The sequence below is a fragment of the Rhinatrema bivittatum genome, chromosome 2 (assembly GCF_901001135.1).
Source record: "Rhinatrema bivittatum chromosome 2, aRhiBiv1.1, whole genome shotgun sequence".
In the NCBI taxonomy this organism is placed as follows: Eukaryota; Metazoa; Chordata; class Amphibia; order Gymnophiona; family Rhinatrematidae; genus Rhinatrema; species Rhinatrema bivittatum.
The window spans coordinates 123,478,750-123,503,929 of record NC_042616.1 but is presented as its reverse complement, the minus strand read 5'-3'; the positions used below and the strand labels follow the sequence as shown (position 1 = coordinate 123,503,929).

The window sequence follows — 25,180 nt, the reverse complement described above, 5'->3', positions numbered from 1 at the left end:
TGCCTGGGCTGTATGAATCAAACATATTTGACTACTACTTTGGATAGAATTTCTTTTTTATATACCACAGATCTTTTGAAACCACTTCAGTATTTTTACATAGCAAAGGATGTCAGAAAACGGCCATATGGTCCATCGAGTCTGCCCAATTTTTCTGTTCATATCACATGTATACATCCTAGCAGCCAGCCACAGATTGTGACCACCTGCATGGTTTATCTTTATCCAGAGCAATATTTTTTGTCTTTTTCCTTTTGCTTCACCATCTTGGGTAGATGAGCATACAGGACTCCCACTTAGTTCTCTCTCTAGCTTCCAACCTTTCCCATTCCTAGGAACAAAACTCCACAACATTACAAACAGCACAACAACACTAAGGTGGCAGCTGCCTGAACATCCAGCTTCCCAGATCCCCTACATAGTCTGCCAGACACCCCTGGCTAAGTCAGTACCTGCGTTTCAGCTAGGACTTCTCAAGGTTCACATTAATCCGCTGGCTGGTTTGCAAAATTAGCCGGATAAACTTAATCTGGCTAACTCTGATCATCATCATCAATTATTTGTTACATGCTCTTCCAACACATGAGCTCAAAGCGAGTTACAGAAAACACTCCAGGGAGGCCGATTTAACAGTATACATAGAACATAAGAACCCAAAACAGGGAAATTAAAAAAGGAGGAAAGGAAATTAGGTAAGCAAGCAAAACAAGCAGCACAAATTTGAGAGGAGAGCTAGTGAAAAGTGTTCATGAGCCAAAAGCCTCAAGAAACAACCAGGTTTTCAGCTTTTTCCTGAAAGTTAGGAGGTCTGGTGTCAGTCTGATGTGCAGTGGCAAGGAATTCCAGAGGGAAGGGACAGATCCAGCAAATGATTTCTTCCTTGTGCTAGCAAGCCACATTTTCCTAGGGGCGGGTACTACCAGGCAGGTGTTGGGAAGGGTGCGAAGGAGACGAGCTGGAGAGTAGAGCGAGATCTGGCTGCAAAGGTAGGAAGGGGGCCAGACTTTTGGTTGCCTTGAAAGCCAGGATCAAAAGTGTGAAGGAAGTGTGAGACGCAATGGGAAGCCAGTGAAGGGATTTTAAAAGAGGAGTGATCCAATCAAATTTGCTGGCACTGAGCAGGGATCGCACGGCTGCATTTTGTATGAGTTGTAATTGTTGAATCAGTTTTATTTGGTAGGCCCATATAAAGGGAGTTACAATAGTCCAGCAGGGGATAACGGAGGCCTGAATGAGTGACGCATATGCAGGATCATCCAAAAAGGCGTGAAGGAGTCGAAATTGTCATAGATGGAAGAAGGCTGATTTTATGACAGATCGGATTTGGGCCTCAAAGGTGAGATTAAAGTCCAGGATGATGCCAAGGTTCCTGACTTCATGTTTGAAGGGTAAAGTGGATCATTCTAGTGTTATTCTAGAATGGAGGTGTGAATGATTGAATTTTCCAATCCACATTACTTCTGATTTTTGGGGGTTTAGTTTTAGTTTGTTGCACCGAAGCCAACTTGCAACCTTCTTGATGAAGAGATTTAGATTAGCAATATCTTGAGGCAAAGGTTTAGGTTAGCAATGATTGGATATTGAGTGGTGTGACTGTGCTGCTTAATATTCACAACAATTTCAAAGTTAGCCAGAAAAAGTGCATCCAGCTATATTTAGGATTTCTTTCATGAAGTCCAAAAGTTATCTGGCTAACTGAATATCAGCAATTATCTGGCTACGTTAGGTAGTTAGCTGACTCTATCCCAGAACACTTCTGCCCTGCGTCCAATTACTCTGGCTAACTTTTATTTGGATATAAAGTTAACTGGCTATGTGCCAGACGGTGAACACAGCTGGATATTGAAACAGCACCATCTGTCCAGCTAACTTCAAACTTAGCAGGACAAATGACACTGAATATTGACTTCTAGTAGTTGTTATAGAACTTGCAGCCTGCCATACAGGCCCAGCTGCTAATTTGATTTTAACATCACAGCCTGATCGACAAAGTTACCATTTCTAGCAAGTCTTGATGTATTAAAAATATTTGTGGCCTAGAAATATTCATCTGCAAATAAGGTAAAGATTATTTATTGCTATTTTTGTAAATTTCTCTGGCACTGACCTGTTATTTTACAGCCATAGACTTCAAATCTCATTGAAATACCAGATTCCCAACTCAGAGGTCTGATTTTTATAAAGCGGGTTAATACCGGCTTAGGAAAGCTTCGATACACCACATCAATAGGATTGCTGTTTCCTTGAAATATCTACAGAAAGAAAAGTAGAAATACTATTTAGTTCACCAGCAAGAAACTACATTATTGGTAATACATTATGATCCTTTATAGGGCAACCCCTAAAAATACTCAAACAATGAAACCCATTGTCAGATTTATTTTATTCAGTTTCAGCATGTGCACAAGCACCAAAACATGGCTTAGATTCACATAACTGTGATATCTTGATGCAGGAGGTCCCAATATCATGGGGGGGGGGGGTCCTGCAATATTTTGCCCCTCCCTGACAAAATATCACAGAAGTATCACTGAGGTTCTTTTGTCTCATGGAAAACGTTTGCGAGACAAATGAATGTGGCAGGGGCCTTGTAAACGCGCGATGGCAGCCCCAATGCATCGCTTTTAAAGGGCTATGTAGTCCAACATGACCCCCTCAAAAGATTTTAATAAGCCACCAAAGATCTTACTAGACCCCCTCCCCCATCCACCTCGGGGGCCACCATTCGAGATGGCCCCGCAAAGCAATATGTAAAAATAGAAGAAATCCGCCTTGCGGCAATGGCCCACCCACCTGCCCAAACCTCTCCCCATTCAAGCAAACCCTTCCTTGGTCTAATAGCTTAGCCCCTCCCTTAGGCATACTCCCCACCTCCAAGAGCCCTACCCCCATCCTTGGCACCTGTTTCCAATAAATGTTTAGGCTGGTTGGATCCCCACCCCCAATCCCCTGTGCCCCTACCACTTGGAAAATGATGCCATATGGTAAGGGCAAAGACCAATTGGTGCCATTTTGGAAAATGGTGCTTACTGGGCTGGGGGGGGGGGGGCCTTGGGCCCTCTTGGGACCTCTAACGATTATTTTAAAGGTAAGGGGGTCAGGGGGGTCCAGGGGGATCTGTTAAGACCCCTGGTGGTTTTTGGTCTACTGTTGAAGGGAGGGTTATGTTGGGCCACATGGCCTAACAATTCTATCATGGGAACACTGAGACCTGCATTAGGGTCTCGGGGCTCCCACTGTAGAATAATGATTTAGGAAAAAGTGTAAATAAAATACCATGGCTGAAAAATGTCCATGTCAACTGCATTATTTTATTCACATAGGATTAGGTATGCATGAGTTGCTTTGCATGATATTGTGAATAGGACTATATCATGTAATATACAGTGTTTATTGTGTGATATATGCTGTTTAAGGCATGTTATAGCCCTATCACAGCTTGATTAATCTCCCCATATATGCCATAAATTCAGATCACATGATATTTCTTATAATGTCTTCATTTACAGTTGACTTGTTCTTTGATTCCACTATTGCAATCTGCAGGTCATTGCTACCTAAATCAAACTTCATAAAAGAAGGAAACAGACATCAAACATAATTAAACAATAAAAATGTTCATAAGAAAGTGGTGAGGCCAGCACCTCATGGAAAAACTATGGACAAATGTATTAAATATTTTTAAATTTAGATATAAAATGGGTGAAGCAGTGCAGTTTAGTCAAAGTCAAGGCCAGAGGAAGCCAGGTACTGTAAATTTTGATATTTTATTTCTTCTTTAAATTTGTGATTTCACTCTTCTATTTGTTTGACTATAATAATAATCATCATCAGCCTTATGTTCTTATGTTCTTAGCCTATGCGTGTAACTTTTAAATGCCAGGAAAACTTTGAATGTAAGTTCTGTGGCATAAGAATTGGGCGAGCTATCAACTATATTGGATGCAGCAAAATGGAGTCCATTTTTGCATCTGAGTCCACAAAAGCATATATTTTTTCTATGCTGTTTAACTTATGTTCATAAGTTGACCAACAACAGAAAATTACACGCATAAGATGAAAATGTACATGGATGGAAATCAGCAAGGATATACGCATACGCCATTTTTCAAACACTGCTTTCTTGTCTCACACACAAACACACTCCCTTTCTGACACACATCAGCATGCACCCAAGCTCCCCAAGCACAAACGCCTACACAAAGAATGACAATTTTGTCATCAACCACATAAAAAACAGACACGAACACATTCAAGGTCTCTCTCCAATATGTACACAACGCCTCAATTTGACAAACACACACACAGTCTTATTCTCTCTCATACACAAAGCCTCCCTCTTCACAGAGAGCTACCACCAACTCTTTCCTCTCTGTTATTCACACACACACAAAATTGACTTCTTTCTCTTACACATTCAAAACGAAGGGATAGATATTAAAAGATAATAGTCTAAGTAAGTTAGCCGGATAAGACTTATCCAGCTAATTTACAAGAGATGTTAAAAAGCATGGTAATGCTCTTAATATCCCCCCCCAAAATTGCTAGCTATCAAAATAAGTCTTATCCTATTGAGCAGGTTTAAAGAAGAAAATTATTACTTACCTGCTAATTTTCGTTCCTGTAGTACCATGGATCAGTCCAGACCGTGGGTTATGTCCCCAATCCAGCAGATGGAGTCAGCCCAAAGCTTTGAGGGGGCGTCACCATAAGTACTACTACCCCCTCTGCAGGAGTTCAGTATCGAGTATATCAAAGCCCGAGTAAACAGAAACCCCCAGATTGGATCAAGTTTAAACAAGACGGCAACAATAAGCCGCTGAATCTAAATAGAGAAACTGGAACCGTCCCACCAACGGGTGGGAGGTCACGAACATAGCGTGTCAACCTCCAAGAGAACGGTGACAAACAGTGAAAACTGGAAACACGTGAAAACAACAGCAGTAAAGACACTACTGTAACATGAGGAACAGCTGAGCAGAATCAGCACCCAAATACAGCTGAGCAGGAGTAGAACCCAAATGCGGTGGGCGTCTGGACTGATCCATGGTACTACAGGAACGAAAATTAGCAGGTAAGTAATAATTTTCTTTTCCCTGTACGTACCAGGATCAGTCCAGACCGTGGGATGTACCCAAGCTTCCCTAACCCGGGTGGGGTCCTGCGAGGCCTGCTCATAGAACCTGTTCGCCAAAGTGTCCATGGACGGACGAGGCGAGATGTAGTCTATAGTGTCTTGAGAACGTGTGCAACGATTTCCAGGTGGCCGCTCTACAGATTTCTTGCGAAGAAACCGAGCGGCTCTCTGCCCAGGAGGCCGCCTGAGAGCATGTAGAATGCGCCACAATGCCGGGTGGGGGAGTCCGCCCCACCCCAATGTAGGAAGCGGCAATGCCGGCCTTCAGCCATCTGGCAATGGTCGTTTTCGAGGCCTGAGATCCCTTCCGGGGACCGGACCAAAGGACGAAGAGATGGTCAGAAGTCCGGAAATCATTCGTAGCCTCCAGGTAGAGACGCAGAGTGCGCTTGACGTCAAGGAGACGGAGAGACCGCGGCTCAGACGAAGGGAAAGATGGAAGTTCCACCGTCTGATTCACATGGAACGCGGACACCACCTTCGGAAGGAAGGAGGGCACAGTGCGAAGTGAAACTCCCGAATCGGAGAACCGGAGATAAGGCTCTCTACATGACAGAGCCTGCAGCTCCGAAATGCGTCGAGCGGAGCAGATGGCCACCAGGAACACAGCCTTGAGAGTGAGATCCTTGATCGTCGCATTCCGCAGCGGTTCAAACGGAGGTCCCGACATGGAACGTAGTACCAGATTGAGACTCCAAGAGGGACAAGGGTCCCGCAATGGAGGCCGCAAGTGCTTGACCCCCTTGAGAAAACGGACAATGTCCGGGTGTTGTAACAGAGATCCTCCGTCACGCAGAAGGGAGCCAAGAGCGGCCACTTGAACCCGAAGGGAGTTGTAAGCGAGCCCCTTGTCCACCCCCGCTTGTAGGAACTGGAGGATCTGAGGGACAGACGCCTCCGTGGGTCTTGTGTTCAGGCCGGTACACCACAGCTCGAACACCTTCCAGACACGCACATAGGCCACCGACGTCGAAGTCTTCCGAGAACACAGCAGCGTTGACACTACCACCTCCGGGTAGCCCCGTCGTTGGAGGCGGCGCCTCTCAAAAGCCAGGCCGCAAGACAGAAGAGTTCTGCCTGGTCGAAAAATACCGGTCCCTGGTGGAGGAGACGGGGAAGATGTCCCAGCCGGATGGGTCCGTCGATTACCAGGTGGAGGAGGTCCGCAAACCAAGATCGTCTTGGCCACTCTGGCGCGACGAAGATTACAGTCCCCTGATGAGCCTTTATCCGGCGGAGTAGTCTTCCCACCAGCGGCCACGGGGGGAACGCGTATAGAAGCAGATCGGCCGGCCACGGGAGCGCGAGAGCATCGACGCCCTCCGCCCCCCGCTCTCTCCGGCGACTGAAGAAACGAGGAGCCTTGGTGTTTTGGGCGGACGCCATGAGATCCAGGTGGGGGGATCCCCACCGCCGGACGAGCAGCTGCATGGCCTCGTCGGAGAGGGACCACTCTCCGGGATCCAGAAGCTGGCGACTGAGGAAATCCGCCTGGACGTTGTCCACGCCCGCGATGTGCGAGGCCGCCAGACGGCCCAGATGCCGTTCCGCCCACTGCATCAGCATCGCTGCCTCGAGCGCGACCTGCGGACTGCGAGTGCCGCCCTGTCGGTTGATGTAGGCCACCATAGTCGCGTTGTCCGATAAGATTCTGACTTCCCGATTCCGAAGGAGTGGCAGGAAGTGGAGAAGCGCCAGCCTGACCGCTCTGGTCTCCAGACGATTGATGGACCACTTCGACTCCTCCGCGGACCATGTCCCCTGCGTGGCGCTGCGGTCACAGACTGCTCCCCAGCCTACGAGACTGGCGTCGGTGGTTACCACTACCCAATTTGGTAGATCGAGGGACACGCCGCGAGCCAGATTCTCCGGGACCATCCACCAGGCCAAGCTGCTCCTGGCAAACTGGGGCAGCGGGAGTATCACCTGGTAGTCCTGCGAAAGTGGTTTCCAACGGGATAGAAGTGCTCTTTGCAGAGGCCAGAGGTGCGCAAATGCCCAAGGAACCATGTCGATGGTGGAACCCATCACCCCCAGGAGCTGCAGATAGTCCCAGGAGGTGGGAGCTGGTAATGCAGAGAACCGCTGTATGTGCTCCCGCAGGGCGTGCGCCTTATCCTGACGTAGAAAAACCGCGCCCAGACGGGTGTCGAAGGTCGCCCCCAAGAAATCCAAGCGCTGCGAAGGCACGAGGGAGCTCTTGGAGAAGTTCACCACCCATCCCAGGGACTGCAGAAACTCTATCACCCTGGCCACTGCAGCCTGTCCATGCCGAAAAGACTTCGCTCGGATGAGCCAATCGTCCAGATAAGGATGAACTAAAATACCCTCCTTCCGAAGGGCAGCCGCCACGACTACCATGATCTTGGTGAAGGTGCGCGGGGCTGTTGCCAATCCGAACGGAAGCGCCACAAACTGGAAATGCTGATCCAGAATCTTGAACCGTAGAAGACGATGATGCTCCCGGCGAATGGGGATGTGAAGGTAGGCCTCCGTCAGGTCCAAAGAGGCCAGGAACTCCCCTCGATGTACTGCCGCGATCACCGAACGCAGCGTTTCCATGCGGAACCGGACCACCCGAAGGGATTTGTTGACTTCCTTCAAGTCCAGTATGGGGCGGAAGGAACCGTCTTTCTTCGGTACCACGAAGTAGATGGAATAATGGCCCGAGCCCACCTCTCCGGAGGGTACGGGCACAATGGCGCCTATCTCCCACAGTCTGTCCAGCGTCGACTGCACCGCCCTTCGCTTGAGGGCCGAGCCGCAGGGGGAGGAGATGAACCGTCCCTTCGGAGCGCGGACAAACTCCAACGCGTAGCCGTGTCCTATGGTGTCCAAGACCCACTGATGCGAGGTGATCCGCGCCCACTCCTCGTAGAAGAACACCAGCCGCCCCCCAATCCTGGGGACGGCGGAGTGGGCGAGCTGAACATCATTGAGAGGACTTGGGAGAAGGTTGTCCCGCCGTGGAAGCGGAATGCGCGGGGCGGCGCCCGCGAAAGGAGCGTGACCAGGGCTGTGACCTGGAGGCAGAGGGCCGAGATGCCGCCGGTCTGTAATTCCTGTAGCGCCTTTGCGCCCTGGCTCTGGTCCGAGAGGACGAAAATGCCCTGGTGGAGCGATATCTGTCTTCCGGCAGGCGATGGACCGCGTTTTCCCCCAGAGACTTGATGATCTGGTCCAGATCCTCCCCGAACAGGAACTTACCCCGGAATGGCAGGGAACCCAGACTCGACTTGGAGGACGTGTCCGCCGCCCAGTTGCGTAGCCATAGAAGTCGACGTGCCGCCACCACCGAGGCCATGGAGCGGGCGAGGACCCTAAAAAGATCATAGGAGGCGTCAGCCCTGTACGCCACCGCAGCTTCCAGCCTATCCGCCTGGGCGGCCTCCTCGGGTGGCAACACCTGAGAAGTGAGCAGTAGCTGCACCCAGAGAAGACTGGCCCGCTGGGCAAGCGAGCTGCACATCGCCGCCCACAGCCCCACTGCGGAGACCTGGAAGACCCGCTTGAGGAAGACTTCCAACTTGCGATCCTGCGTATCCCTTAACGCCGCTCCACCCGTCACCGGTATGGTCGTCCTCTTCGTGACCGCCGACACCGCGGAGTCCACCTACTACCCCCTCTGCACAACTTGATCCAAACAAATAAAGCTAACAAAAACAGAGAATAAAGCCCCAAACAAGGGAAGCAAAAAAGGTTATAGGTAATCGGGAGCAAGCCCAGATTCCCCTACTCGCATCTGCTGGAGTCAGAAGATACTGAACTCCTGCAGAGGGGGTAGTAGTACTTATGGTGACGCCCCCTCAAAGCTTTGGGCTGACTCCATCTGCTGGATTGGGGACATAACCCACGGTCTGGACTGATCCTGGTACGTACAGGGAATATCCAGTTAATTTAACCAGATAAGTCTGACTATCACTGCTTATCCTGCTAAGGTAACTGGATATGTAGATCCTCCTTGAAATGCTCATTTTCTGCCCACTACTTAGCCATACAATACTGAGCAATGATGGAAGAAACGTTCACTGTCTGAACATCATAATCTCATGATGTAGATAAAGGCTTTGAAACATGGTGCATGTTGATGACTTTGGGATTACAATGCGTTAAGAAAATATCATAAGATAAGATGCTTTAAAAAATGTTATTTGTAAAAACAAGGGTGGCCCAAAAGGATCGATGATTATATGTAAAGTAATGGAGGTCAAGTTGACCGGTAATGCTTAATATGATAGTCCAATAAAAAGTAAACAAAATGTGATATATGGTTAGGACTAAGTCCTACTGATCTTAAGTTTACAAGTACCCATGAGTGCAAAGGATGGGAAGGAGGACACTCTGCAAAGGATTTTATTATGTTTAGATAATTTGGTTTCTTTCAGTGGGATAGAGAGGTGCACATGCTCTACAGTTTGACCGTTTCTAAAAAAGATAATTTTAAATATTGGAATCATTTTGCATTTAAAATCAAAGGTTTAAACAATAAAAACCAGATGATATAAATACCAATATCTGTAAATCTGCTTTTGAGGACATTTTTCTTGTTTTTACACTTAACCAACATGTGCCACTCAATCATAATTTGAGATCTGTACTTTGTTAGTGCTAATTTAATATGTATATCTATAAAACATGCTAATTTAAGTGTTTCTAGGCTCCTCTTATGCCGGGACATAGGGTGACTGCTGAAGATGATGGTGCACCAGAAAATTTGCTGCTGCTATGTGCCCTAGGACACAGTACACTCTCCCACTTTACCCTATGAGCACTACTTTCTTTGATGCAAAAACGTCTATCAAATTTATGCTCACAGCCACCCAGTCCTTAGAGGGAACATTAACTAATTCCTTAAAATAAACACCTACTCTACTAACAGTGTGGTTACAATAAAATATGTGAATGAAAAAATATTTTCTGCAAGAACATTCAAAACCGCTTTCAGCTGCAAGTGAAATTAATAAAGAGCAAATTTCTGTTTAAATTGGAAATGAGGAAGTGATAACCATAAAGCCACAAAAGTCAGTGATAAGTACTAGAGATGGGATTCAGCCAAACCTTTTGATTCGGCCTTCGTTATTGGCCTGCCGCGGGAAATTTCATTTTCCCATGGTTTGGGCCGATTTTATTTCGGCTGCCCTGAAACGAAAAAACGAAACCCACCCCAACCCTTCAAATGCAATTAATTACAACCCCCCCACCCTCCCGACCCCTCCAAAACTTGCTGAAAGTCTCTGGTGGTCCAGTGGGGGTTCTGGGAGCGATCTCCCGCTCTTGGGCCTTCGGTTGCCAGTAATCAAAATGGCGCTGATGGCCCTTTGCCCTTACATGTGACAAGGGCTATCGGTGCCATTGGCTGGCCTCTGTCACATGGTAGGAGCAATGGACGGCCGGCGCCATCTTAAAAAATGGCGCAGGCCATCCATTGCTCCTACCATGTGACAGGGGCCGACCAATGGCACTGGTATCCCCTCTCACATGGTAAGGGCAAAGAGCCACCTGTGTCATTTTGATTAATGGCAGCCGATGGCCCAAGGGGGGGAGATCGTCCTGGGACCCCGCTGGACCACCAAGGACGTTTGGCAAGTTTTGGGAGGGGGGGGGTCGGGAGGGTGGGGGTTGTAATTAATTAAATTTGAAGGGTTGGGGTGGGTTTGGAGTTTTTTTAATGTGCCTTTTCTCCCCCCCCCCAAAAATGATAAGAAAACTACACGAAATTTCGTGGGTTTTCGTATCGTTTTGTCGGCCCCCCAAAACGCAACAAAATAGGAAATATCATCTTTATTTCCTATTTTGTTGCAAACGAATGCATATCCCTAATAAGTACAAAATTTTCACAGCAAGAATTAAAATTACACAAGAAATGGTGAGCTTAGACCCTCACCTAATACAGAATAGAAATGTGCCAACAAAAACTGAATTGGAAACCACAAGCCCAACTATGTTATGCAGTGCAACAATGGAAAAACAGAAACATCATCATTCCTCTCAAAACAGCAAGTAATACAACTGGAGATATAAAACATCATTCATATTAAAACCACATTAATAAAAAGATTAAATGTCAAACCAGTTGACTGACATCCAATTTAAAAAAAACTTGCATATATTTGTTCTAATATTTTCCAAAACGCCAATAAAATATTTCAAAACAACTGATGAATAAAACATTCAATAATTAAATAATGTTCTAATATTAAAAAAAACATTCTCTGTCTCTCCCTCACTCACACACACATGTTAACACATCCATTCTTTCAGACACTCCCTCTCTCATATACATGTCAATGCTTTCACACTCACTCCCTCTCTCCCACACACGCATGCTGTGTGTGTGTGTGTGTTTGTGTTTGTGCACGTGCCTGTGACAGCCTGTTTGTTACACATACAGGCCAATGCAATATCGGTGCTCGTTAAACGGGCGCTCATGATTGAGTGCCTGCTCTCATAACACGTGCTGATCCACCTCTTCTGGGTGCCTGATTTAATATTTAAATTGGGAGCAGTGGTAAAAAGGAGGCGCTGGGGAAATTGTGTACCCATAGTGCCTCCTCAGCAGTGGGTGCCCAGGAGAGCTGGCTGTCAGCTGGTTAGGAAAACGGACGCTCAATTTTAGAGCGTCCATTTTCCTAACCCATGCACAGCTACAGGTTAGGAAAATGGACGCTTGTTAATTGAGTGTCCCTTTTTCTAACCTGATTGCCAGCACCCTTTTTTTTTTTACTTTTAATTTTTTTTTTCAGGACATTCTAATTGTTTAGTTCCTTCAACTTAATATCGCTACGATATTAAGTTGGAGGAAGTAGAGAAAAGCAGTATTTTCTACATTTCTGTACAATTTATGGGCTCCTCCAAAATAAACGCCTGCTTGGGGCAGGTGTTAATTTTGACGAGTAAAAATGTGCATGACGGGCGCACATTTTTTTTTACATTGGGGGAATAGATAATAGCCTCATCAACATACATTTGCATGTGATGAGAGCTATTACCTATATGCGTGACTGGATGCGCGTTTTGGACGCGCTAACCCCCGTTTTACATTGAGGGTTATGGACGTGTGTCCAAAACGCGCATCCAATTGCAGTTTTTGCATTGGCCTGATAGACTCTCACAAGCATGCGCTCACACATACAGGATTTCACAAAAAAACAATATACACACATAGTCTCTAAACATACACACACACACACACACACAGCCTCTCACACATACAAGTTCTCATTCAGTCATATATACACATGCCCACAGGTCTCACACAGACAAACACACAGGCACACAAGATCTCATAAAGACATACACACACATGCACACAGGCTCTCACACTCGCATGCACCCAGGCTCTCACATATACAGTCTCTTGTACAGACATATACATATACCCACAGGCTCTCACACAGACAAACACACATGCACACAGGCTCTCACAGACATGTGCACATACCCACAGGCTCTCACACAGACACACAAGCTCTCACACATACACACACAAACACACATGACCTCCTCTTCACTTTGGGAAGTGGCTAGATGAGCTTCGCCACAGCCCTGCCGGCCTCCTCTTTGTTTCAGGCTGTGGTGGGATGAGGTCCACAATGGTCCCACGACCTCTCTGTTTCGGGCCGTGGTGGGATGGGGTCCACCACGGCCCCGCCGGCCTCCTCTTCACTTTGGGCCATGTCAAGATAGGGTCTACCACGGTCTGGCTGGCCTTTTCACTTCAGGCCATGGCAGGATGGGGTCTGCCATGGCCCAGCCAGCTACCTCTTTGTTTTGGGCTGTGGAGGGATAGGGTCTAACACAGCCCAGCCAGGCTTCCTGCGCTGGGAGGGGGCAAGCTATGTGCACCCACAGGAAAAGTTGTGTACAAGTGCACGTGTGCAGCTTAAAGCTGCACATGTGCATGAGTGCTGAAATTTTCCTGTGCACACTTGTAGCTTAGAGGGAACATTAGTGTTAGTGGTCAGTAGCACTGTTGTTCTGGGTGGAGAGCCAGGGAAGACACAATATCTCCCAATTTGGTGGTGCACGGCACACCTCATTTTAAAGTTGGTGGTGCCCGTGCACCACTGTGCACAATGGACACTACACTCCTGTTCCTATGTCAATACTGCACTGATTTTCCTAAAAGTGATCATTTCTAAGTTCTCATTTCTTGCCTTGAGGACAAAAAGCTGTGAAATTTGACCTTAGACCTCAAATTGAAGAATGGAATTGTAGCAAATGAACCATTTCGTATTAGATTAACATTTTAATTATGCTTAATTTGTTTTGTTATGCTTAATTTTAATTTTATGAATTTGTTCTTTATTTTATTGTTTTTATTAGATTTGTTTTTACTCAGGTATGGTATTATTTTTTTATGGTCTGCCGTTAATTTCTGTACATCGCTTTGAATTACTTCATGTAAGAAATGCGATTAATCAAGACAAATAAAAATATTAATAGTAATTACTTTTTGCAAATTAATTTGCATGTTTTTATTTCATTTCATGTATTTGTGAACAGGTTACAAAATATTGCGGGATCCTGAGCTATATGATTATAGGTGCTGTTAATTGGTGTCATTTTTTCTACACTTTTGTATTATATTTTGTATGCTCTAGTTATTGTAAACCATCCTTGGCTATTCTATAAGGGAGCAAATAAAAAATAACAAAATAAATATTAATATTCAAAGCATACTTTGCTGTTCTGAGTACCTAGCAATGAAATACAATCATACACCACAGGCTGCATACCTTGCTAGATGAAAGTGAAATGCTATTAAAAAAATAAAAATATAACACAAATGTAGAAGAAGGGCAGGTTGATGAGTATAGCATTTGTTTTTCCTTGTGTTTCTTCTAGTCTTTTGAAGAGGGCACAGTGCTAAATGTTTGTAAGCACTGTGTCATAACATTATGAGCAACACTTCGGGGATAATGTACTAAAGTGTGTTAATACTACTACAAGTGGTTAACATAACAAGCGAGTTTCTGCACATAGGGAGGATAACTTTAAAACATACACAAGTACGCTCATATTCGTAGCTATATGGCCGCATGGGCGGATGCACATATTTTATATCGTGTGCGCAAATGTATTCACTGTATAAAGCACACATACATCTACCCAATAATATGTTCACAGTATCTAAAAGATACGTGGCATGTATTTTCAACATAGCCGATAAGTTTTGACTTATCCAGCTATGTGGTGGCAAAAGACATAAATGTTTTAAAAATTGCTACTTATCCAGCTAAGTAGTGCTGTTTAAGACTTATCTGGCTAAGTAAGATAGCCAAGTAAGAAAAAGAAAAGCACTACTCAGCTGGATAAATAAGATAGCTGGATAACTAGCGTTTGAAAACTTAACTGGCTCTTACTTATCCGGCTATGTAGCACCTTTTTATGACTTATCTGCTTAAGTGGCAGCAATGGCTGATGTTAATGCACTGTAGTACATCGAACCCTATGTCACAACCTGTTGCATGTGAAGAAAAAAATGATGCATCTTATTCCCATCTATGGTGAGCATGGTGTGCAGTAAAGACTTGTTCGATCACATGCCCTGTGCCTCTTTTGTAACCAGTACACAACCCAAGTTCCTTGCATCGACATTACATTATTAACCTACAAAGAACTTACTATGTGTTTGCTCCCATCTTTTAATGTAATCCAGTCATCACCATTGGAGCTGATGTCTACTTTGTAGGACTTCACGTAGTATTCTTTTTGGGTTTCTTTTGAAGTGGCACCCTGGATTCCAATGCCAGAGACGAAGCGAATAAGTCCTAGGTCTACCTGTAGCAAATGAAATGGAAAAGGCATGTTAACCTTTCGAAACGCAAACACTTATTAACATTTTAAAGCACATTAAAGTAAATAATGATGGAACATGCACTGCCCAAGAGGGAAGGAGCAAGCACATCTTCATAGGGTCAACAGCTGGATAAACCAGTCATTTTATTACATCATTAGAAAATAAAAAACTGGCCACATCTAGCAATTGCATATTAATGTAATAAAATGCACAAAAGCACCTGATATCCAACATATAGATTTTATTAATAGAACCTTTATCAAACAGCTGTGGTAAGATAGTTTCATGCATGTTTTATTCAGGGGCATCTAGATTTTCATTTTCTGATCATTTCTATTCCTTGTCTGGGAGCACATAAAACAACTTTTCTGCGTTGCTAAGCAGAATGATTTTAGCAGAGGTAGATTTTGTCAGATGAATCTGATCAATTTCTTTGATTGGGTGACCAGGGGAGAAGTTGAAAGCTGCTGGAGAGTTTCACCTGTGAGACTATGCCTCCAGGGGAGAGTGCTAGTGAGAGTGTATTTGGATTTCAGAAAGGCCTTTGATACGGTTCTGCATAGGTGCCTTGTAAATAAACTGAGCTCCCTTGGGTCTGTGCCCAAAAGTGATTGACCGGGTTGCAAACAGAATTGAGTGGGAGACAACAAAGGGTAATGGTAAATGGAGATCACTCCGAGAGAGGGACATTACTAGTGTGTGCTTCAGGTATCAGTCCTTGGACCAGTTCTTGTCAACATTATTGTGAGTGACCTTGTGGAAGGATCATCAGGAAAATTTGTCTTTTTTGCCAATTATATCAAAATCTGCTGTAACGGACCCTACAGTTCTGTTACCAGTAAGCTCTGAGTAATTCCTGTAGTCAGTGTAAGTTAGTGAGTGAGGCAAGGCATCATTCTCTCCAGCCCCTCCGTCTGAGGGTGCTGGAATGGCCATCCCCTTTGTGAGGCTTTATAAGCCGTTCTCTCCTGGGAGCTCTGTGGGCAGTGTGAGTTACTTTTTAATCTATAGGTGGTGTAGTGGGAGTTTTGTCTGATTGGGTTTCTGGGCTTGCTCGAAGGACTCCAGCAAACCCTGCTGGAAGTCTGTGAGTTGGGTCAAGGATCTGTATCCCTGGTGGGTAGGGTCTGCATCCTGGGTTCATTTTGGGCTTAAAGAGACTTTCATTGTTAGGAAGCCTAGGGAAAGCCTGGACTCAGGACACGGGAAGCCCTGTGTCTGGGGCTGCCCAGATTAGGGAAGACTGCCCCTCTACACCCTCAGTGAGGACGGAAGAAGGTGGTGTCCCAATTCCAGGACCTTCCAGTGTTTTACATCATTTTGGGAAGCAGAGATTGTTTTAAAAAAGAGATCTGGGAAGAAGCAGGGTTTCTCCCCCCCCCCCCCCCCCTCAAAAGATATTCTGCCTGTACTGTGGAAGTTTACACATGTAAAAAAATCTTTTGCATACCTCACAGTGTTGCAGAAGAGAGGCCAAAAACTGAAGCGAGTATGCAGGTTGCACGTCTGTTTTGATTTTCAGATCAGATTTCAAACATCTTAAAGCCCTGAGGAAATGTGTGGGAACTCTCTGTGCACAGTAAGCAGCATGCATCATTTTACTGGGAAACATTTTCCTCAGTGCTTCAGATCTGAGCCTGTGAAACTCACGCAGGCACTATACAATTATGGCAAGCTCAACATGACAGTTTCTCTCCCCTATGGTTTCATGAGTAGATGTATCGGATTCAGCATACTGCCTTTACATAAATGTTTTCGGCAGAGAGTATTAAGACATCCACCTTAGAAGTTCAAATGGAGACTTTCCACAAGGTGGTAGGGCTGAGAGAAAACCAAAAGCTGCTAATGTAAGAAAAAAATATGAATAACTCTAGGCAGATGAAGCACCGAGTGGTTTAAAGCTGCTGGAGAGTTCTACCTATGAGAGAAGCGGGAACAAGGGATTCTGGGCATCATAGCGATAGAGAGGTCCAAGATTATGCAAAATGTTCTCAAAATCATAAGCATTTGTAGGATTTTAGAAAGTGCTGCATGCCTCATGCCCAATATATCACATTTCTCTCACAAACTGAAGGGCTCTTCAAAACCAAGAGCTCACCATTTGAGCATGTGAGCAAGCGCAGTGTTCCCCTCTTTAAGCTAACCACTTCTCTTCAGATTTTAAACAGCTCTTCAGTTTAAAAGTGATTAGAGTCCTAGGGATGCAGAGGCTGATTTGAAATTATTTGAGCACTTTTTGTAAAGCATAAGTGCTGAATTTTAAGTGCAAGTTAAGCAATTGCACATTTTTACAGTCGTAGATATTGATTGTGTGACCAGCTTAATAATACAGCGTCTAAGGCTCATTTATTTCAAACCATGGAATAAAATGTGCTAGCTGCTGAACACTGAAACCATGAAAAACTAATGGACAAGAGCACTTATTGATATCTCTTATAGAGAAAAGTGATGATAATAACGAAGGAGATGGAAGAAATGTAATTTAAGTTGAATCTGATGTCAGTTGTATTTATTTATTTATTTATTTTATTTAAAAACTTTTCTATACCATCGCTAAGTTATATACCATCGCAACAGTGTACAAATAGGCACATAGACTACGGTAAGTAAATGTAGGATATCGTACATTCTAACAGGTGCCAATAAAGTTCGGTTACAATTTCATAAATAAAATCATTATTTGAGTAATGTTGGTCAAGTCCAGGTATATTATTGAGTTACTATCGCTTTGAAATATTACTTCTTAAATGTAGGATTGAGTGAATTCATTCTCATCTGCATTACCCTGTACTTTCATTCTCTACCCTCCACACTCTTTAGTGAAGGCTTTTTTAAAGAGCCATGTTTTTAGATTTTTCTTAAAAGTTTTGAGATTATTCTGTAATCTGAGTTCGGGGGGCATCGTGTTCCATAGTATAGGCCCAGCCAATGATAAAGCCCTTTCTCTCACTTGGGTTAATTTTGCTGACTTTACTGAAAGGATTGTTAGTAGTGCTTTGTTTGCTGAGCGGAGGTTTCTTTGTGGAACGTGTACTCGTAAGGCTGTGTTGCCAGTCTGCTTCTTTATCATATATTAGTTTGTGTATGGTGCATAAGGCTTTGTATTTTATCCTGTATTCGATGGGTAACCAATGTAAGTCTGCTAGAGTTTTGGTTATATGGTCCCTCCTCTTTTTTCCCGTTAGTATTCTGGCTGCAGTATGCTTAAAAAACACATTTAGTTTTTTCATTTCAGTGCTTGTGAAAATAAAAAGACCTAGACATCAGTTAAAGTTAGGCAAAACTCCCAATGCCATTCAACATCAACTTAACTCTCCTATTTTTTAGTCTTGAGCATTTCCAGATCAAGGACGATCAAACTTTATTAGAACTTCATTTTTACTTGGCCACCTAAGCCTGAGATTTGATCTCTGATCTTCGGAGTCAAACTCCATCTGCCAGTCAATCATCTGGTCCATTGTTGCTCAAACTGGTCCTCGAGCATCTCCCCACCCAGTCAAGTTTTCAGGATATTCCTAATGAATATGCATGAGATATGTTTGCATGCAGTGCTTTGTAGGGATGTGCACACAAATAATTTTTAGTTCAGTTCGTACATTCAGTTAGTTCTTGTGTTTTTGGTGCATTTTTTCATTTTGTTCCATTCATTTTGGTAGCTTCCGCACGTAAAGGCTGGGTTGCACGCATAAAAATGAAATTTATGCTTGCAGGTTGTACCTAAAGTTTATGCGCCTACACTACCAAAACAAAAATGAAAATAAATGCACGGCTCTACTAATTTGGTGGCCCCCATGCACAGGCATGAGGACAGGTTTGAAAGGCCTTTCTTCCAGTCCTCTTGTGTGTGTGTGTGTGTGTGTGTGTGTGAGAGTGAGTGTGTGAGAGTGTGTGTGTGTGAGAGTGTGTGTATGTGTATGTGTGTGAGAGTGTGTGTGTGTGTGTGAGTGTGTGTGTGTGTGTACTTTCCTCCTGCTCCTTTCGGCTTCCAACTCAATCTCAAGCAGGGACTGAGAGTTGTCAGGAACCTTAATCTGCAGCTACCTGGATATTTTTTCCCGCTATTTTATATTCCCTCCCAAATTACTTTAGTCCAGTCATTGCAGTGACAGTCTTGGCTGGGGAGGAGGGGGAGGGGCAGGGCCGTGCAGCACAGCGCCTTCTGGAACCTGCAGCCATGGGCCCCTAAATACGGCAACCGCACGTCACCATGGCACAGTGACTAGGACGCCTTCTCCCAGGAACCTAGGATGCTGTCTTCACGGCATCTCCAGCCCCAGCCGTCCCAGGAAGCGGGAGACCTGAGCTGGAAATTGACCCCGGGCTCCTTCCACGTGAAACATACGAAAAGATGAGGGAGCAGCAGCTACAAGTTTCCAAGCATTTTCTGGTAAAATGAATTCACGGGGCTGGCCTGGCTGTAACCAGCGTGCAGCACTAAGCAGAAACACTTGTTTCAGCTTCAGAAGATCACCAATTACAACAGTCCAGGGTACATTTTGGGCTTCCTTTCTTTCATCTGAAGTAATGTATCAGATGGACTTGGGCAGCAAGAGGAGTATGCAATACACAAAGCATCTCATGACAGCTTTGGGGATGATTAGACAAGCCAAATTAGGTTACAAGAACAGAGCCAGAAAAAAATAGTTGCTAATTTGTTTTTTTTTTTTTATTTCACAAAATAACTTACACCCTGTGAAATAAACATAGATGTTTGTTTTCACACTTAGAATTGATACTCTAAGAAGTAAAATTTCAAAGGTGTTTCCACTGGTAAAACAGTGTTTAAGTGTAGGAATAGGATCTTTGAAAACTGACACTACACGTTTACTTTTCCGTGCAGCGAGAGAAGGTGTTCTGGGGGAGCGCACATGGGGAAGGGCTAGCACTTATGTGTGCACACGTGCAATTTTGCTGGAAAAAGTACACACACACACACAAAAAGCAGGTGTAGGTCGGTGCATGTCCTTTTTCTGACCCCAGTTTGAAGGCAAAGGTTTTCCCTTTGGAAACTGGATGTAAAGATTGCTGGTGAAAAGTGCTGACAGGCTTTACGCTTCTGCGCACAGCTTGAGAGTTGCCCTCTAAATAACTGAAGGTGGCAGAGTAGCTGAGGATGCCTATGGTGGCCCCCAAAGCTGTCCAAACCTTTTGATGCAGGGCTGCTCCTGCACCCTCTGCCAAGCTGTGGCCTGGGGTGCGCTTATGAGCGAATGCTTTTGATACTTATCTGTGCACATATATTATTGCTTCTCTCAACTGTCTGAAAGAATGCAAAAAGCAAAAATGAAACACAAGCAAAATAATAAGGTTGCAAAATGTAGGTCTTCACCAGAAAAGGAACCAATAGAAAAAGCTTTCTGATTTGCTGTCAAACTTACTTTACATTGCATGCACCTATTTAATAAAGCAGACATAGAAGTATATTATTGAGTAGTATAAAGGCTGAGAAGTACCAAGAACAATGATAGTTAACTCAGGCACACTCACATAACTTCATCGCTAAGATAACACTCAGTGGAAAATCAAAGGCCACTGCTTTATTAATATTTACAAATTATGAGCTGGCCCCATGGCTCATGCCTTGTAGTTTAGTTTATTAAAACTGTTAATCGCTTATGCCAAAGGAACTATGCGATGTACAAGTATAAAATTCAAATCCACATACCAAGTACAAAAAACAAACAAACAAGGCATCTGCAACTATATTAGTTTCTAACAAAACAAAAACGATGGATCATTCCTGCCTATTTCAAGAGAAATGTCTTTAATAATGATTTAAAAGTCTTTGAACACTTAGACTACAGCAGGACCTTAAGGAGAGTGTTCTAAAGCTGAGGAGCCACATTTGAGAATGCACGGTCTCTGGCCTCGCCTAGACGAGCTTGTTTGAGAAATCGAACTTCCAGCAAACCTCTCTGAGAAGTTTGCAAAGATCTAGTGGATTGGTAAATACAAAGGAGCGCATTAGCCCATGGAAATGAAGTTGCATTTAGCAATTTGTGCACAATCAGAAGAGATTTCTGAAATGGATCCTGAAGTGAATAGGAAGCCAACAGAGCCTGTGCAACACAGGAGTAATATGATTCCTGTGGTTCTTTCCTTCAATTAAGTCTCGTGGTAGCAGTTTGCAAAAGCTGTAAAGGCTTAAGAAAAACAGTTGGCAAAACCAAAAAGATAGCACTACAATAGTGAGGTATAGGAAAAATTATAGCCTGAACTACTAAACAAAAATTACAGTAATCAGAAAGGTGCATGAGACCGCACAAAACTTGCAATTTAAAAGACCCACTTAATTTTTTTATAACAGTTTTGACGTGATGGCGAAATGATAGGCATGAATCCATTCATACTTCTAAACTTTTGTAGACTGGAGTTCAATTCCTGGGTCAGGCCACTGCTTCCCTTGCCAGCCAAAGCTGGGTATGTTGTGGAGGTAGTATTCACAGCCTTGGGGGTGTGAGGGGAGTCTCGGTCATTCCTCAACAGCAACAATCTAGAAGGCAGACTTATGGTTCATTATAGCTGAGATCAAGAGGGAGCTGCAGTTTGTGGCTCCAAGCACTGTGCTGTGATTTCTGAGCTGGGTTAGGAATGAAGGCTCATGGTACTGTAGCCCAATAGGGCTAAGCTCTAAATGAGCTGGAAGCCCAAACAAGCAGAAGGAAATGGCTGGGCCAAGCATCACCTCCACCCAACCCCTGCAACCTACCCCCAACATTCACAACTTGTCTGCAAAAAAAATCCTTCCCCCCCCCCCCTCCCCCCTGCTGGCCACAATCAATCATGCCAATTCCAACTCCCTCACTAAGAGGCCATCAGCTGTCAGCCATCCTAGTCAAACCACCTGGGATGGCAACCAAGCCAGACGTCTACCACCCCCAACCCCAATCAGTTCATACCCAGTTACTGCCTCAAACAGATAGGCTCAGACATGTCTCGAGCACCATGTTCTGCAATGAGCACTAAGCCTTCAATTACAGTTACACGCAATTCTATTTTTACTCCCTCTTTCTATTTATAAACCAATTGTATTATCCCATTCCGAAGGCACTGCTGCAACAAACACTTGGCCTTCAGATACCATTACTAGGAGGGAGGGTAAGGCTATCATTGTCTCTGCCTCCAGTTGAATGCCAGCTAGGGTGGCCAGCTGTCCACTGGACAGCCAGATTTTCAGGCATTCTGTGCAGTGTCCAGTCAGAAGTACCAGTTTTGCAGGAGGATCCTCCTTTTTCTCCACAGCCTCTTAGAGGAAGAGAAAGGCAGGTCAGAGCCTATCGGAGGAGAGCTGTGCTGTATCTCTGCCTCCTTTCCCAGCTCTGTAGGGTGCCTTGCACACAGATCCTGTAAATACTGTACGTAATAGATCGTTTAGATAATCACAGATTGGACAGCATAGGGAGAGGAGGTGGGGCACTTTTCTGCAGATACATAGATACACTGTTTAGGCAGTTCACTGGCAGGACCTAAAATTTATGCAAATGAGGGGGTACCATTTCCTAGGGATGTGCAGAGCAAAATTTTATGTTCATATTTTTTATGTCCGAAAGGGGGTCCCACTTGCGGCCAATATGGACATAAAAAAAATCCAATGAGTTGGGTATATGTACATATGTGCAAAAAAAAAAATTTAAACCCCCCCCCCCCCTCCTTAACCCCCCCCCCAGACTTACCACAACTCCCTGGTGATCGAGCGAGGAGTGAGGACGTCATTTCTGCAATCCTTGGCGAGAAGCATGTGACGTCGGTGGCACGTCGAGTGACGCGGCGTCACGTGATTCCCGGCTCGTTCACGCCGGACGGCTCGTTCGGCCCAAAAAGAACTTTTGGCCAGCTTGGGGGGGCCTCCTGACCCCCTCAAGCTGGGCAAAAGTTCTTTTTGGGCCGAACGAGCCGTCCGGCGCGAACTTGCTGGGAATCACGTGACGTCGCGTCTGAGTGACGCGGCGCCACGTGATTCCCGGCGAGTTCGCGCCGGACGGCTCGTTCGGCCCAAAAAGAACTTTTGGCCAGCTTGAGGGGGTCAGGAGGCCCCCCCAAGCTGGCCAAAAGTTCTTTTTGGGCCGAACGAGCCGTCCGGCGCGAACGAGCCGGGAATCACGTGACGCCGGCGTCACTCGACGTGCCGCCGACGTCACATGCTTCTCGCCAAGGATTGCAGAAATGGCGTCCTCACTCCTCGCTCCATCACCAGGGAGTTGTGGTAAGTCGGGGGGGGGGGGGGATTAAGGAGGGTGAGGGGGTTTATATTTTTATTTTGGCTCAACAATCGCGATTTCCCACATATCGAACATATCTATGTTCGATATGTGGGAAATCCGATCGTTTATGTCGAATCAATTTTTTAAGTAAAAAAAAAATATGAGTTGCGTTTTACTAATGCGGTCAATCCGAATGCACACCCCTACCATTTCCCCACCCCACCCCCCTGGTCTGCAAGTGCGCAGTCCTGGTCTATGGAAAAGCTGGCGACCCCAATGCCAGCAGACCTTTCCTCTCTCTCTCTCTCTCTCTCTCTCTGTCCTGACTAATTTGCTCTTTTTTCTCACCCAGATTTGTCCCTTGAGGATCCATTAGAACAGTGGTTCTCAACTTTTTTTTCTGTTAGGGATGTACCTGACAGATGATATTCACATGAGTGACATACTTAATGCTCAACCATCATGGGGCCAAATGCACAAATATACTTGCTATACATAGAAACGTCTATCCCCCAACAATGGGTGCAGAGCAGAACCAGGATATTTCCCTGCACAACCCACCATACATAAAAGATATTCTGATTCCGGTGTCATCTCAGTAACAGCAACACTAATCCCCTCTTCTACCAGTTGCATTGTAAAATAATACAAACCTGAAAATAAAACAGTTAGTATATGTGTAGCAAACCTGCCATTCCATAGCAGCACTAACTCGGAGGACTCAAACAGCAATATCCCTACCTTTGACAAGACAGCGGTGTACCACCAATGCATGGCCTATTGAGAAAAAACAACAAATAAAGACTGATGCAAATGCCTACATGCTAGTAAACCACCTCGCCTCAGGCACACACAGAATCGGCTTTCACCAAATATTGTTATAAAAGACCAAAATTACAAATATGGAGACAACAATTGGAATGGAAACCCCAAGAAGCCCTTCTACATGCAATACATTTCCACCTACACTCAGCAAAGTACAAAGATCGAAGAAATGCGCATTCCTAAAACTGAAATAATTTGGCTCTTGCACATGTCACTTCCCCCTCCATGCCCCCATCATCTCTCACTTTAACCAATTACTCCCTTTCAATCATCTCCTCATACTCACATCCCTGCCCAGCACCCAGCATTCCTGATCCCATCATATCCTCTTAACTATACTCCCTCTCTCCTCTGCTCAATTCTCCCTCCCCTTCCTCCCCTCTCCCCTCCCTGCCCAGCTATCCCGACCCCCTCTTTCCACCCATTCCTACTCAGCAGTTTCCACACTTCTCCTCTCTTCCACTCCCTACCCACCATCCCCAACTTCCTTTCCTTCACCCCCCTCTCAGGGTAAAGAGAGCACCTGCAGCATCACTTCCAGGTCAGGCGGGAGAAGGTAAAGTTGGTGTCCCATCAGGCCAGGCAGAGCAGGATTGGCAATGTCTCATTCTGATCTGGATGAAAGAGGAAACAGCCTCCCACTGGGCCAGAAAGAGGAGAAGGAAGTGAGAGGAGCCTCCTGTTAGGCCAGATAAAGAAAACATCAACTGACTCCCACTTGGGCTAAAGTGAAGAGTGCCCTGAGCCAATTCTCCCAGGACCTCACAACACACCAGGGGGTCCTGACACACTTGTTGAGAACCAATGCATTAGAGGACTTATCTTTACCTCTAGAATTTTTCCTCTCTTCTTTTTACTTTTAATATCTTCTACACCATTGGTTCTAGATTTGATCCTTGGGGATCCTTCAACCAATCTGGTTTTGAGGATATCAACAAAAGAATATTTATTTATGAAAGCCTTTCCAGATACCAACTGAACTTACTTTCAATTCAAGCAACTCAACTCCGACAGAGTAATCAACAACCTTGGACAACTCCTTAATGTATTTTTCTTTTTCTAATTTGGCAGGTTGTATTACCTTGGCTATTTCTTTTTTAGCTCATTGTTAATTTCTCTTTCACCTTCTCTACAATCCAAGTTGCATTATGTCCCTGTTTTATTGTAACTGCTATCTTCCTATTCTATCACATGTTAATGTTAAGTGTTTTTAAG

General features: G+C 45.0%; 1 protein-coding gene across 1 annotated transcript in view; it reads right to left on the bottom strand.

Moving 5' to 3' along the window:
• The window catches only part of NRP1 (neuropilin 1), a 487,056-nt gene that overhangs the window by 249,449 nt on the left and 212,427 nt on the right, over positions 1–25,180 (bottom strand). The window contains 2 exon segments of the mRNA XM_029587037.1: positions 2,108–2,252; positions 14,765–14,920. Of these exon segments, the coding sequence (XP_029442897.1) occupies positions 2,108–2,252; positions 14,765–14,920 (301 nt within the window).